This window comes from Anticarsia gemmatalis, chromosome 26 (assembly GCF_050436995.1).
Source record: "Anticarsia gemmatalis isolate Benzon Research Colony breed Stoneville strain chromosome 26, ilAntGemm2 primary, whole genome shotgun sequence".
NCBI classification, from domain to species: domain Eukaryota; kingdom Metazoa; phylum Arthropoda; class Insecta; order Lepidoptera; family Erebidae; genus Anticarsia; species Anticarsia gemmatalis.
Genome location: NC_134770.1, coordinates 3625949 through 3641974, shown reverse-complemented (window position 1 = coordinate 3641974; position 16026 = coordinate 3625949). Strand labels below are relative to the sequence as shown.

Sequence of the window (16026 nt, the reverse complement as noted above, 5' to 3'; positions counted from 1 at the left end):
TTTTGCACACCATGCTTATGCAACATACAGCAAAAAAAATAATTAAAATTAGGTAAAAAAGCAAGGCGTGTGTGCAGATGCACTTCGCAGCTGCACAAAAACAATGGTAATCGCTCAGTGTAATGCTGTGGAACTTGCATTGGTACAAGCGCTTGACAGCGATGATTTTAGCGATCACCAGAGTCAACGCGACGTCCGACACTAGCGACAAATTAAATGAAATAATCTCTAAATTATTTTTCTTCCTTTTTTAGACTGGCAGCCTTCGGTCCCGACGTGCGTATAACAGTGCGTTGTCTACAAGTGCTAGTAAAGGGCATCGACGCTAAATCCCTCGTGAAGAACTGTCCCGAGTTCATCAGAACATCTATGTTGACCTTCTTCAATAACGTGGCTGATGACGTCGGACATACGATACTTAATCTTTCTGAGGTAAGCATAGTTACTATGAGCGCCCATAGCCAGTTGCGCTCACCGGTCGGTAAACGATCTGTGGGTTAAGCAACCGTTGGCGCGGTCATTCCATAGATGGGTGACCGCATAGTGGTATTTGAGCTGGGCGTCTCCGTGCTTCGAAGGGCACGTAAAAAGTCGGTCCCGGCTGTTGTCTACTAAGATAACAGTCGTTAAGCCACGTCAAAGGCCTCTCGAGCGGCTTAAACAACTTTGACACTAGGTTGACCACTAACCACACGACAAACAAACAAACAAGTTACTATTACGGTATTAATTTAATTCAAAGATTTAATATTAAGTGCATGTGTTACGCAATGAACGTATTGTGCGGCGTATACGCTCACCGTATGATACGTGCGTATATGCACGTGCACGTATCGTTTGGCAACCTATGACATAATAATATGACATTACAGTACTAAAGAGCAAAAAAAATGTAATGGTTTTTGATAGTTTGATATATTATTTAAACCAATGGAAAATGATGATGGCATATTCCTCAGACATCATTTCTTCATTCAAATTGACCTCCATCTTATAATGAACCTGTGTTTTCAAAATATTGATTAACTTTATGTGCAAATAAAATGGTTGCTATAAATATACTTCGCTTATTGTTATAGGGTAAATACGCGCATCTTCGAGGCACGCATCTTAAGACGTCTACGTCATTGGGCTACATCAATGGAGTGCTTCTACCGATACTCACAGCTATGTTCGACCATCTAGCTAACTGCGAGTACGGCGCGGACTTGTTATGTAAGTACATATATTACAACTTGTGTGTTTTTAATTTGACATATAAGTTTATTAAATTTGATTTAAGTTAGCGGAGAAGCAAAATGTCGTGATGAAGCTAAGCGTGCCTAGAAACAGTTTTCACAAGAATACTCATTCCCTGACCCCCTTTTATTTTATTTAAATCTCTGTGTAGAATAATATAATGTGTGTAAGTAATGTTCAGATTATTTCACTCCTTGGTATATGGAATCTAAGCCATCCACTTTTGACTATGGTCCTTTAAAAAATTCGTAAAATGATGTGATAGAAACGATAGATCAATGTCAATCAATGAATGTCTATAAAATCTATAGAATATATTTATTTGTACAGAACATTTCACACTATCATTAACGCGAGTCATCATCATCATCATCACTATCACTCTCAGACTCGTGACTGTCACTGTGACTTTTCTTGTGACTCTTGCTGTGACTGTCGCTATGTGTCTCGGAGTCACTGTCGCTATCACTATCACTATGACTGCGGGATTTAGATATGGTCCTTTAAAAAATCCGTAATATGATGTGCTAGAAAATATAGGTAATTGAATGACTATAAATAGATCTACAGATATTTATTTGTACAGAACATTTCACACTATTATTAACGCGAGTCATCATCATCATCATCATCATCATCATCATCATCACTATCAGACTCGTGACTGTCACTATGACTTTTCTTGTGACTCTTGCTGTGACTGTCGCTATGTGTCTCGGAGTCACTGTCGCTATCACTATCGCTGTCACTATCACTACGGCTGCGGGATTTAGATATAGTCCTTTAAAAAAGTCGTAATATGATGTGATAGAAACGATAAATATAGGTAATTGAATGACTATAAATAAATCTACAGATATTTATTCGTACACAATATTTCGCTCTAACGCGAGTCATCATCATCATCATCACTATCACTATCAGACTCGTGACTGTCACTGTGACTTTTCTTGTGACTCTTACTGTGACTGTCGCTATGTGTCTCGGAGTCACTGTCGCTATCACTATCGCTGTCACTATCACTACGGCTGCGGGATTTAAACTTCTTTGCACGCTTCTCCACTTTGAACGCCGCTTTGCAATAGTTCTTACAGCTAGACTGGAAACAAAAGAAACTGTTTTATGACCTTCATAAAATTTTTGAACAGAAACCATAGAAGAAAAGGTAATTTATTTGATGGTCTATGCGACAGACGCATTTTGCTCAATCTTGAAGCAGTAATTTCACCGGTATGACTTCAATGAAATCCCATTTCAGATAGTCGTGTACAAACAGAGGCGGTATGGTACTTCATTTTACAACATTTAATGTACCTGTACCTTTTTTATGTACCATAATATAGCTAAATGCCAAAGTAAACTTGTCTGACGCGTTTTTAAAGTAAAACTTGCCTACCAAATCAACAAATTGAAACAACATGAAATTGGCAAATAACAAAATTTTATTCCCTTGCAAACAATACTCACTCTCAGAGATAAAGTTAAAATATAATAATCACCCCAACCCGCACTTGGCCAGCGTGATGGACTCAAGGCCTAGCCCCTCCCCCTCGCTTGGGAGGAGACCCTTACCCTGCAGTGGGACAGTAATGGGTTAAAAAAAATAAAAAATAATAATCACCTTAAACTTATTAATCCTTCGTTTGTCACAATTGTATTTCTCACAAACTTTATTGTATGCGAAAGTGCAGGCATCCTTGCATTTCTCCCGGGACGTTTTCACGCATTCCTTCTCATATCTGGCTCTTAGAAGAGTTAGGTTGCTGGTGCGGTTGTCGCTCTTTGAAGTAATTTGCTGCAAGACATCAATAAAAATAATTATGTAAATCACAAGATACAAACATACTTATATAAAATCACATCTTCTTCCGACGCCTGCCTAAGTGCCTACCATGCAAGACCAAGTAGTCTAATATGCGATAAAGAAGGTCACACCCGTTTGTTAAAATCATTGAAAAAGACCACCCGCGACTTCGCCCGCGTGGAATCCCTTCCTGTGTAAATCCCAACCCCTCGGGAACTCCGGAATAAAAAGTAGCCTATGTGTTATTTTGGGTCTCCAGCTAACTGTATACCAAATGTCATCGTAATCGGTTCTGTAGTATTTGCGTGAAACAAACATCCATACATACATATGTACATTCCCACAAACTTTCGCGTTTATAATATTAGTAGGATAGTAAAATGGAGTATTAAGTTAAGTCAGGTAAAAAATATACTGTGGATAGTCTTATATCCTGGCTAGAAAATTTTATGCGGTTTATTGCTTAACCTGACCTCTATACCATTGGTTACAGTAAGTAGGTGCAGAAAGTAGTAAGTTTTTTATTCTTACCGAGTCCTTTTGCGGTATCCGACATATAGCCAAATACTCATAATTCGTAGGCCCATCATTGGCTGTAATGAAGAAAAATATTTTTAAGGTTATATGGTTTTCCTTAGATAACGTAACACGTGGGACCACCAGCATACAGAAATAAGTATTGTACAGATTTAGAATCCATTTCGCGACTCACGGATAAAAATGTCTGATAATTTTGATAGATAAAGAGACTACAAAGAATCTACAGAAATCCACATTTTAAAGCTAACTGATCCGTAAGTGATGAAACTGGCCATCAAAATCACGATTTCAATGAAATTTCTATCATTTTTTTAAGAAGATTTACGTTCAAATACGATTTTAGAATACAAACAGGTATCCTTCTTTGAAGAACCAGATCGCGCCACATCAGCAAACAGTTCCCCACATTTTTCCTTACTGCTTACTTTAAATTCATCTTTGAATTCTGTTAAGCACTTAGCGTTCCGACACACGACTTTTAGTGTTTTTTCGCATGCCTAAAACAAACAAAAATACTTCTAAATAATATTATCAGTCTACCCGTGACTATGACCGGTGTAACTTAGTCGAAACGTCGCGTCGGATAACAAATAAAGTACTGTAAGACTAAATATAATTTATTCGTATAACTGTTTATAAAATTTCAAGACATTCAGTTTCAAAAATGTTACACCCTGTATAGTATTTGAACGCAAGTCTTCTTTTTCCCGACTTCAATAAAGTAGGTATTGTATATAACATGAACAAATTAAATTATGCATCATTAATGATATAATACGCCTGATATTTGATAAAACATAAGTGTCAGTTTTACTTAATTAAATAGTATAATAGGACAGCTGGTGGTCCCACTAAAGAAAAACGATCTCGAAAAGCTTCAAAAATACCTCTCCTAAATATTTGTAACTTATATTTCCGTTTCTTTACTTTATCTTTCTTAATTCTCCTTTCAATAGAAGTTCCAAGTTTAATATTTTTATCATGAGATTGTCTTGAAATAGGTCTTATATCACCGGCTCTCGTTTTATCAATAGATTGATCTTTCAGTTTGAGCGGAGACTCATAAGTATGATGTATTTTGGCTCTTGTATCGTCTTTATCTAAAATTACTGGATTGTCATCATCATCTTTATCACCTGGTTCTTTATTACCATTTGGTTCTTTATTTTCACTTGCTTCTTTTTCATCTTCATCGTCTTCAGACCAGTTAACTGATGTCTCTTCATCAATAGGCTTATTATCATCACCTGAACTTGCCTTTTGAAAAGCTTGGATACAACCTGTCCTTGATCCTCTGTCGTACAATTTCTTAAATTCACTCGAACATTTACTTGTTCTACATACTGATTTAAGTACTGATTTACACGCCTTAGAAACAAAAAAAAATATCGTAGATTACCTAATATCATTGGCAAATCAAGTCAAACGTTTATACCTTCTAATATACGCTCCCTACTCTGTAATACCTTTCAACTATGAATAAGCAACTTTTCTCAATATTATCTTCGATTATACATCCAAGAACTTACTAAAGAGCCAGGTTGGCACGATGTATAGAGATTATGATTATTAATTGTGTTTCTATTCAAAATTAAAATAGCCGTAGGAAACAGGCACCTTTCCCTGATTAATTCAGCAAGAGATTAACGTTCCAAATTCCACCAACCGCGCATTTTATATGCTTAGCCCCACTATGTCGTTAGACTATAGAAGCGTTACTTAACAATGATAAATATTTGATATGATATTTATCATTCAAGTAACGATGATATTGATAAAACTTTACCCTGATTGAACTTTACCTTGTGACATTTTCTAATAACAAGTTTCAAACACGCGTCTCCATATGCCTTCCTCAATACATCTGCTTTAAACATATCCTTGTTTATAGCCACGTCATCTGAATCAGATGAATCTATCGTACTGGTCTTCTTTCTTTTATCTTTAGGAGGCTAAAACAATAGTAATGAATAATTATATTACAAACCCGGATTACATTTTTCCTATCTTGTATAATACTTATTTAGTTTTGTCGTTTTCTTGCCAAACCATCACTTTTCAGATTCTAAAATAGACTGTTTTAAAATTTCTACGGCGATTTGTCAAGTCCTGAAATCAAACCTACGAAAAACAATAGTTACAACTCTCAGGCATTAGTTTCTCGTATATTGAACTGTAAATACTTACATCATTATTTCGCAAGTGTTTTTTATTCTGTTTAGGGACTACCTTCAGAGCCTGATTTATATTAGCTTCAATTATTATCGTTTTCGTATCATCATTGCGTGGAGTTGGGCCGAGCTCTCTTAAAGTCTCATTCTTTGCTTTGTGCTTTATATGAGTCTTGGTAACGTTATTTCTTTCAGGTCGATCGTGTTTTCCATTTTTCTCTTGGACTTTACTAGTAACTGAATGCTGGATACTAAATCTCGTTTTTTTAACAGTAGTGTCTTTATCAGTAGTTGTCTTTACTTCGGCTTCTTTCGCGTTCTTATTTATAAATATTATTTCTGCTTTTGTCTTCTTTGAACTTTTGTCTGAGCGTACTACTTTAGTTTCTTTGTTATGCTCTTTATTTAACTTGAGATCGTGTGGTTTTCTAGATATTTCTTTTGCTGTACCAGTAGTATGAGTCGATTTGCTCCTTTTAGGTTTAATTTCATTATTTTCTTCAGAATTACCTTCAGATTCTGAATCAGACCATACCATTTTCGTTGCAGGGAAGTCTTTGTTTTCATGTTTTGTTGCGTTCGTTATATTTTTTCTTAAAGGTTTGGTTTTTTTCTCACTAGATTCGTCGGAAGAATCGAGACTGTCTTGAGACTTGTACATGTTTTGCAAATGTTCATAGTTAGTGATTAGTTCTTGAAGAACCTTGTTCACTCTAGTTATGTTTTTAATGACGTCGGCAAATATTGCCTCGGACATATTTGGTGAATTGTGTGCATTTATTTTTACTATCTGAAAAAGCAATCAACAATATTAAAATTAAAATTGATGAATTATCGTTTTCTATCTTTACAATTTATTTTTCTTTCTCTCTTACCAATATGGCTAAGAAAAGCACAGGACAACTCAAACTATAAATCAACATTTAAAATAGTAAATCGACAAGCTACGATAACAATTTTATTTCCACGCGACCACTTGTCGCATTGTTTGTTCACTGTTTTATGAGTTATTTATTGCTTCACATAATTCTCTTATCTCGATTATTTGTATTAAAGTACACATATAACATTTTTTCTTATATGAAGTTCCTTCGTTTTTCTCTTAAGTAATAATGTAGCATTTACTAAAGCAGCCCAATGAAAATTAGATTACCAATCAATAATATAATAGGAATTTCGTCACCACCAGAACGGCAGATGTAATTGATGTACCTACATTATGTACTTATGAACGCAAAAAAAAATCTCTATGATTAATCTACTGGATATTAAAATCTACTTCTCAGAATTAAGTAACTGTTTTGTCTACCGCAAGAGTAAACCTAACGGTGTTAGGTATTCGTTTTTTACATTTAATTAATACGGTAGTTGAACAATAATATATTGTGTTTGTCTGCAGTGGATGAAATCCAAGTGGCATCGTACAAGATGTTGGGTTCGCTGTACGCGCTGGGCACTGACGCGTCGCTCACACACGAGAGAAAGTACCTTAAGACTGAGATTGAAAGACATAAGCCTGCTTTGGTGAGTTACTGTTCTTCTACCTAAGAATGACTGACAACCACACATTTTGCTTTCCCATGCAGCTCCTTACAGAAGCAGTACGGTATAGTAAAATGTGTGGTTGTATTAATATACATATATTGATCTTCTTTGAGCCCTTCTCACACCATTACTTACTTCTCCGGGAAATATGGAACAAGTTTTTCAGAAAGAGGACCGTTTTGTAGGTGTTATCTATGTTTTAAAGAAATTTGGTCATAATAACGTGTATTATGTGCAGGGTTCGTGCCTGGGCGCGTTCAGCTCAACATTCCCCGTGGCGTTCTTGGAGCCGCATCTCAACAAACACAACCAGTTCTCACTGCTCAACAGGATCGCTGATCACTCGCTGGAAGCACAAGGTAAAGAAAATTGATGTAAAATTTTTATCTTTCCCGAGTGGATAGAAAAAGATTCATTGTTGCATAAATTACTTTTCGTTAAAGCAAATTTCCGAGGAACCTTTAAAAGGAGTTTTCTATAGGTTACTTATTTACTGAGTAGCAACATTTTAGGGCGCTACTAAGAATTTCCATTCACAGAAATGGGGTGCTTAGAAGATTTCTCAAGACCTTGTGGTCAGCAGTATTATTTATTTTATTCTTAAAATAGCACCCCGACCTCTGAGCTAATTAGTGTCCTGCGCATCCTGAAACCACTCTAAGTCATGTCATCATGTCAATAAATTTTCCACCTTATCTCCCCAGACATAATGCAGAAAATGGAACAACAAATGCCCACATTGGAGACGATCCTGGGTGAAGTGGATCAGTTCGTGGAGTCAGATAAGACATACAATGAAGCGCCTCACATCATTGATGTGGTGCTGCCGTTGTTGTGCTCTTACCTGCCGTTCTGGTGGGCACAGGGACCTGACAATGTCACGCCTACTGGAGGGTAAGCTCAAGATATCTCGTACATTATAATCCATCTCCTAAATACAGCACTTTCATTAAAAAAAATACTACGCAGTAAAGGTCAATCTTCATGCATCTCGGTTAGCTACAAACGAACAAATAATTTTCAACGAAGGGATTAAATAAATCGCACAGATTTAAAGATCTGGTACTTCTGAATTGTTCAATCGCAGGCAACACATACCTAATTCAAACTACAACAAGCACCACCACTGCCACGTCTGCCACTTATTCTTAACATATATTATTAACCATGATACGGAAATTCACGGAAACAAAGAAAAAACCTACTTCAAAACATAACATTAAACTCAAACAATAAAAACTAACTGATGGATGTCCTCAAAAATAGTATTTTTACTTTAGACTAATAATCTTCTGTTCTCCAGCAACCACGTAACCATGGTGACAGCCGAACACATGAACCAACTCCTGAAAAACGTCCTTAAACTGATCAAGAAGAACATTGGCAACGAGAACGCGCCCTGGATGACGCGCATCGCGACCTACACGCAGCAGATCATTATCAACTCCTCAGAGGAACTGCTCAGGGACTCCTTTTTGCCTCTCGCTGAGAGAGTCAGGAAGAGGACCGATAATATGTTCCATAAGGAGGAGAGCTTGAGAGGTTTTATTAAGGTAACTTTTTTAAACAATTCTTGAAGTAATGTGAAGTACCTACTTAGATTTTGAATTCTACTACTCTAAAAGGGGAGTAATAATCTATTTTTCTAAGTTTCTGACTTGGTTGAGACTTTAAAAAATTTTTACAGTTTTGGTACCGGTATTAAGATTTTCGGGTAGCTGACACCTGGGTTCTAAAAAAGGTTATGTTGGTTTGAGTCCCATGGAGTAGCGATTTGCGCTGAACATTTCGTATTTTTTTGCTGTTCTAATTAATGTATCTAGGTATTGAGTAATAAGGTTTATTATATTTAGTCGAGTGGTCTCTAAATTAAAGTAATATTTTTTTCTCAGTCTTCAACCGACGACACATCACAAGTTGAGTCTCAGATCCAAGAGGACTGGCAACTGTTGGTTCGTGATATTTACTCGTTCTATCCGCTGCTCATCAAATACGTGGATCTGCAGAGAAACCACTGGCTTAGGAATAATGTACCAGGTTTGTATATTAATATGACAAACTGCTTTTGGAAATGGTGGCTTTATTATTGAAGATTGGGAAGAGATTTTAGAGGATCGATTACTTTCGTATTTTGGCATTTTTCTGACCATGTGATCATGATGATGGTCGATGGTAGAAAATGGAGAAGCTTATTTTTTGGGTGTGTCAATGGGTTTTATATTTTTTATATTGTAATTGTAATTCTAATGATAGGCCACAAGTCTGTCTTCGAAGCTTAGATTTTTAAATAAAGCAAGTTAAGTTTACTTCGCTATCAACTCTACCACGGCATTGTGATGGATGACAGCCAATTCCTTTAAACATATTTTGTCTTACAGAGGCGGAAGAGCTATACAACCACGTGGCTGAGATCTTCAACATCTGGTCGAAGAGTCAGTACTTCTTGAAGGAGGAACAGAACTTCATCTCTGCCAACGAGATTGACAACATGGTAAGGCAGAACAGAATGTTGTATTGCGAAATGAAATAGCATTATCAGGAGTATAATGTTATTAATATGTCTTACCGTGTATTGAATTGTTTTAATTGTTAACAATAGGTGCTGATCATGCCAACTGCGACCAGGAGAGTAACAGCAGTGGTGGATGGAACACCTCAAGGAGGCGGCAAGGTATTTTCATACAAATTTTATTTTAACTTTTGATAGTAAAATACATCAGGAAGCAATACAAAATTCTGTTTTAAAATTGTGCAAAAGTATTAACGAAAGCTGTTGGCATAACAATATAAAATTTTAGTATTTGATTCTTCGACTTTATCTTCGTTAATTTACGAATCAAAATCGGTAGGGATACAAATTATTATTATTCCCATGTCAATAAAACCTATTCTACATGAATCCTAAAATATGTTTATATTAATTGTTATTTTCTGTGTTATATAGTAATATATATCGACTTTGTCGATTTGTATCGCAATAACTAACGTTAGATTCGATAACATCGAAATACTATCGTCCAAATGTGAAGTATATAATAAATTATTTACCTCGTAAGTTAAAACACCACGATTTGCCCCTTTGTTCTTTATTTCCCTGTAATTATTGACTAATCTTTGTAATAGACATTTAAATTATATAAAGATGTAAAAAAGAACCTTTTCATATAATAATCCGGAGATATAGAAACTAACACACACAATTACTTATGTCTAGATGAAAAAGGCAGTCGTAAGTATCCAAGGCCGATTGATCGATTGACTGTCTGATTGATGGCCACGATTGAGAATGGTCCATCAATCTCAGTCAAACTCAGGTTATGGTTCACGTGAAAATTGTTGTATTTCCACCCCTTGCATCATCCCTACAATATGACCAAATACCCTTGTGATTGACATAAATAATTGATTATATTGTTTGATTGGTTTTGAGCTATATGTATACAAACACTGAGACTGTTTTCTCGTTTTACTATATGATTGACAGGTGTCAATCACGCCCATATTTTAGGATTGATTAACCTTAAATTATGGGCGTAAATTGACCACTGTCAAAATCATGGTAATGTTTTCTCATTTCAATTAAATGTTTTAATTCTTAATCGAAGTTTTTAAATAAATATATTTATTACTTCTGTGCCCGTCTTTTCTACAACTGTCTCAAATATTTAAAACTCTTGTTAAATTATAATTTGAAGTGATTGGCTTGAAGATTTTAAATTGTTGTGTTGTGAAAGGAAATCTCTTTTGATAACAGATATTTGTTTAACTTGATTGGCGTATCATGATTGATTTTGCTTTCATGAAAATTGTTTACATCAAGTTGGTCGTATTACTTCTTTGTTATAAATAGTGCTGCCATCCGTACGTTTTTTGATAATTTCATGTAATAATCTTAACATTTCATGAAATTGCAAAAACGATTATAATAAAACTATTTTAAAAACTATTCTTTAAATTATATCGTTCATCCACATTTTTATAATTAAAATCGCACACCTCAATAAGGTTTCATTATCGTCTAGTTGAATTATATCAAAGCATAAATAAATAAATCTTTCTCTTTTTCTAAAATATTGTCAATGGATCCGAAACATAACCAAATACCTTTTAAGTCAAAAAGTTGTCGGTACTCTTCAAAATTGTTCAACGAATGGCAGCCCTATATATCGATCTCGCTCGCTCTCACACAAAAACAAACTGAACAGAAAAAGAAGAAGCACCGCGACAAGAAGCGTGACAAGGACAAGGAGGTGCAGGCTTCGCTGATGGTGGCCTGTCTCAAGAGACTGTTGCCTGTGGGACTCAATCTTTTCGCCGGCAGAGAGCAGGAGCTCGTGCAGCATTGTAAAGACAGGTTCCTAAAGGTATGGTACTATCTGCTAGTACTTTTCTTAGCTTTTGTGTAAATGTGTGAAGGTTATACTATGTTTTATTGAAAAGTAAAATTGGGGTATGATTTCGGTTCGGCTAGTACTGTCGGCTAGGCTGCTATAAATGGAGATGTAGTTGGCTTGAAAATATAGAGAGAAAAGGGGAGAGTTAAATAAATTGGAATGCTACTTTAATATAGCTAAATGCCCTATAGCTCCTGTGGATTAAACTTCTACACGGAACTTAAATTATTAAAATATAAATTACACACGTCGCATAAACTGTTGCACTGCTTAGGTGTGATTGTACCTTTTTACAAAGATTTACATATGCTTCAAAATGTTCAGAAATAAAATGTTAAAAAAATAAGTTCTGAAAATACGAAAAGGGCAAATGTGATGTCAAAGACTATGTTATTCTTTATATTTTCATGAAAGCTAACGTAAACTATAGCAAGATTGTTTCTTCCAGAAAATGTCCGAACAAGACGTAGCAGAATTCGCCAAAACACAACTCACTCTCCCCGACAAGATAGATCCAGCGGACGAGATGTCTTGGCAACACTACTTGTACTCTAAACTCGGGTCTAAGTCTAAGACTAACATCACAGTCGAGACGGCTGAGAATAAAGCCAAGATTATAGACGATACTGTGGAGAGGATCGTTGCGATGAGTAAAGTGCTGTTCGGATTACATATGGTAAGTTTGTTATAGATTTTATTTTGATTCTTTTGGAAGTAGGAGATGGGCAGTAGACTAATTTGCCTATGAAGTTAAAAAGAGGATAGTCTTTTTATTTAATTGGGTTTATGTCGTAGTGTTCCCGTCTAAGAATATGTTTTTTCTGCAATAATCTGGTCAGAGCCATATTAGACTAGTGGAAATTCAATTGATAAAGTCAAGTCCAAATCTTTTAGACCTAAATCTGTTTGCAATAGATTTATGATTTGGTTATCAGGTTAAGGCTTTAGTTGATTTTAATTATGCACTACTTTTTATGGCGTTTTTATACTCGTTAAGTTTCAAATTGATAGTCAACTCGTTGACAACCAATTTTTCGGACGTATGCAACGCGTTGCATATTAGTTTAATCAGTTTTTTTTTTCTAATTTTTTTTTTTATTATTTACTTTAGACGCTCACTATATTTATGTATCTGTATATGTATTTACCCCCAACAATGTACTTAGATCGACCATCCTCAACAAATGAGTAAGAACGTGTACCGCTCGGTGGTGTCGATACAACGTAAGCGCGCCGTCATCGCCTGCTTCAGACAGACGTCTCTACATTCACTGCCGAGGTTCTGTTCCCGAGTCGTGACTTGTTGTTCAATATTAATCAACGTTTTTGTGTGGTGTTCTTACTAATTATGACAGAGTGTTTGAAAATGTCCAATATTTTTGGGAGTAGTTTTTGGCATAAAATACGTTTTTGTTTGAAAATAACTATAACTATGACTGACATAATCAGATACACAATTGGTGTCCTTTGTTTGTTTGTCAGTTTGTGACCAAAATTATTACAAAACTATCATAATAAATAACCTACTCAAAAATACCTAAGCAACGTTAGATTTTTTCTGTACATAATATTAACAAAACAAAAAACAATATTATGCGTCACTACTACGTTGACTACAAAGCTGTAAATATACTACAAAGCTATGTTAAATAAATTAACCCCCGACCCATGCGTGCGCAGATTTTCTTACTCTATAGCCCTTATCTCTACTAAACACCTTCGTAACAGGTATCTATTTTGTATGAAAATGGTTTGTTTTGATGTAAAACGAGTGTATTAGTTGTTGTACGTGTACGTATTGTGCATGCCGCTACGGAACTAACAAGGCGACGAAGCCTAAACAACGGTCAGACAACTGGATCCGCGTGCTTTGTGCCGCGAGGAAACGTGCCGCGATGGCTTGCCTGCGCTCTGTGCATCTTTATAAACTTAGTCGGTAGGTATGAGACGGTGGTAAAGATACTCACATCTTTACCACTAAGCCATGAGATTGTGGATGCAACTTCTATATGAAAGAAGTCTTTGTAAGATTTACAAAACGCTGTGTTCATTGCATGTTGTTTTGTCAGCGACAATAGTGCAAATCGCTGAAGTCTATTTTAGTCCATTAGAAAGTTCCATTAAAAGGAAGCCAATATCTTTATTAATTGTCGATTCTTATACTTATATGAACAGATGCCGTAGTAATAAGATTAATAAATTGTGCTGCTATAATAAAACTTTTCATGGTGTTGCGTTCTTTATGAAACTTGCAATTTGACTGGATAGTTGTACTATATTTAAAAAGACTAAGTACGGGATATTAATTGATTGTTATTTGTACAGACATCGAGCGTGCAACATATTCGCTCGCACGTACTACGAGCTGTGGCTGGAGGAAGAAAACGTTGGACAAGAAGTTATGATTGAAGATTTAACGGTGAGCAAACTGCTTTCATCATTAATTGTGTTAGATCGTAGCAATGAAACATTAGTATCCTGACTATAAGTATGTGTTTTTCTACAAAATAATAGATCTGTGGATAAAGCAAACCTTTTTTTACGGGTGAAAATGCATTACTGTATGTTGCCTTAGGAGATAGCGCTGGGGTTTATTGGGCTCTCCCACCGTTTCTAAGTAAGTCGTTACGGTTTATGGGCATTCCGACTAAAACGTCGCGGTGTTCCTACAACAGTAACCTTAAAAAAGCCAGGACGCATTACCTCCAATCGGATACACAAATTTATTTCCATTTGGAAGACTCAGCGTTTCTATGTTTTAAGTCTTCCAAAAGTTACGTCTCAGTCGAGTTTTAATCGCGATACAGCTGGATGCAATTCTAACGAGACTTGTTATTGCAGCAATCTTTCGAGGATGCAGAACTGAAAAAGAGCGACGTGGTGGAAGAGGAAGGCAAGCCGGATCCTTTGACGCAGCTGGTCACCACCTTCTGCCGGGGAGCCATGACTGAAAGATCTGGCGCTTTGCAGGTACTGTACCTGTCTATAGAAAGAATTTTACGAGCTTTTAGATGTATACCTGAACTTCCTGTTAAAAATACTAGTACGAGTATGCTAGGTAATAATATGGTTTGATTTAGAGCAGTTTTTTTTTTCGAAATGAAAAGACCAGGCCGTTGCGTCGAGAGACTATGACTCGAAGTGACGTAGCTTAACAATACGGATGTTTCATTTACGCATATAATTAATGGTGCAGATGTGAGAGTCTTTTTTTTCACCAAACGTCACTTGTTGAAATAAACGGAATTTCATTTCTATTCGCCTATGATAAATAGTTTCTCTATGGTTGGAACAAGTGAAAAATTCACGCCAAATACTGCTACAGCAACGTAAACAGTAGCTTAGACGTACTTAATATAACTATAATTTATTATTCAACATTGCAGGAGGATCCTCTCTACATGTCGTACGCACATATCATAGCCAAGTCTTGCGGTGAAGAAGAAGAAGAAGGCGGCGGCGAAGAAGAAGAGGGTGGTGGCGAAGCAGAAGGCGAAGAAGAGGGCAGAGCTAGCATTCATGTGAGTTTGAATCTTATATTAATAAGTACAGGGTTGATTTTATATTGTGTTGGATCTTAAGGTGATGTACTGACGTCATTACCAGTAAAAAAATATTTTAAAATATTATTCGTCTGTTACATGCAGAAAACTGTGGATATGTTTATGGTATGTATAGTGATATTAGTTCAAAATTGACGATTTTGAGAGATCCTCTTTGTTGTTCAGTCTGCTCATGTATTAAATTTGTTGTGTTCAAAATTATTTCGGGGACTACAAGTCCAGGGAGCAATTCTCGAATCTAGTCTCGAGTCTATATAGCTGTGAAATCTTTGCCTATAAATTAAATCTTTAATTTTAGCATTTTTTTGTCTATCAGATTTTTCCTATACAATATTTTTTTTATTTTTTTCTATTAGCCTGTTTCTGTGTCCCACTGCTAAGCAAAGGTCTAAGACAATACATAAGAAAGGCAATTTTTTTTGCCGGTAAATTACTTTACGATATATTTATGAATACAGGAACAAGAAATGGAGAAACAGAAGCTGTTATTCCACCAAGCCCGGCTCGCTGACCGAGGAGTGGCAGAGATGGTGTTACTTCACATATCTGCGTCGAAGGGCGTCCCCAGTGACATGGTGATGAAGACGCTGCAGCTCGGTATTTCGATATTGAGGGGCGGTAATATTGACATTCAAATGGTGAGTATATAATTATTTATATAACGTGGTTTTTATCGCAATTGTTAATTGACTAGTCTATAGTTGTGAGGAAAATACTGGCAATAAGTACTTACCTATATCAAGAAAAGAATTTTTATTTTTACTAAATAA

The 16026-nt window shown here is 35.9% G+C and overlaps 2 protein-coding genes across 15 annotated transcripts in view; one reads left to right on the top strand and one right to left on the bottom strand.

Annotated features, from left to right (window-relative positions):
• Positions 1–16026, top strand: part of RyR (Ryanodine receptor) — a 167703-nt gene that overhangs the window by 130709 nt on the left and 20968 nt on the right. For 9 of the 13 annotated variants that reach the window (XM_076131806.1, XM_076131809.1, XM_076131799.1 and 6 more), the window contains 16 exons: positions 255–432; positions 1080–1215; positions 7154–7278; positions 7538–7658; positions 8004–8193; positions 8603–8852; positions 9192–9336; positions 9678–9790; positions 9899–9970; positions 11505–11663; positions 12142–12369; positions 12860–12972; positions 14019–14112; positions 14535–14663; positions 15080–15214; positions 15715–15894. In XM_076131806.1, the coding sequence (XP_075987921.1) occupies positions 255–432; positions 1080–1215; positions 7154–7278; positions 7538–7658; positions 8004–8193; positions 8603–8852; positions 9192–9336; positions 9678–9790; positions 9899–9970; positions 11505–11663; positions 12142–12369; positions 12860–12972; positions 14019–14112; positions 14535–14663; positions 15080–15214; positions 15715–15894 (2368 nt within the window). Of the gene's footprint in view, positions 1–254; positions 433–1079; positions 1216–7153; positions 7279–7537; positions 7659–8003; positions 8194–8602; positions 8853–9191; positions 9337–9677; positions 9791–9898; positions 9971–10513; positions 10529–11504; positions 11664–12141; positions 12370–12859; positions 12973–14018; positions 14113–14534; positions 14664–15079; positions 15215–15714; positions 15895–16026 lie in introns of all 13 variants that reach the window. The other 4 variants (XM_076131802.1, XM_076131807.1, XM_076131801.1 and 1 more) reach the window with 1 other exon arrangement.
• Positions 1668–6783, bottom strand: LOC142984192 (uncharacterized). 2 transcript variants are annotated; one of them, XM_076131622.1, is made up of 7 exons: positions 6630–6783; positions 5771–6544; positions 5386–5535; positions 4471–4951; positions 3575–3636; positions 2861–3034; positions 1668–2338 (listed from the first exon to the last, which is right to left on the bottom strand). In XM_076131622.1, the coding sequence occupies exons 1-7, from the start codon at positions 6675–6677 to the stop codon at positions 2123–2125; spliced, it is 1905 nt and encodes a 634-aa protein (XP_075987737.1). In that variant the 5' UTR covers positions 6678–6783; the 3' UTR covers positions 1668–2122. The 2 variants fall into 2 exon arrangements, with proteins under 2 accessions (XP_075987737.1, XP_075987738.1); XM_076131623.1 differs by lacking the exon at positions 4471–4951 and adding an exon at positions 3936–4080.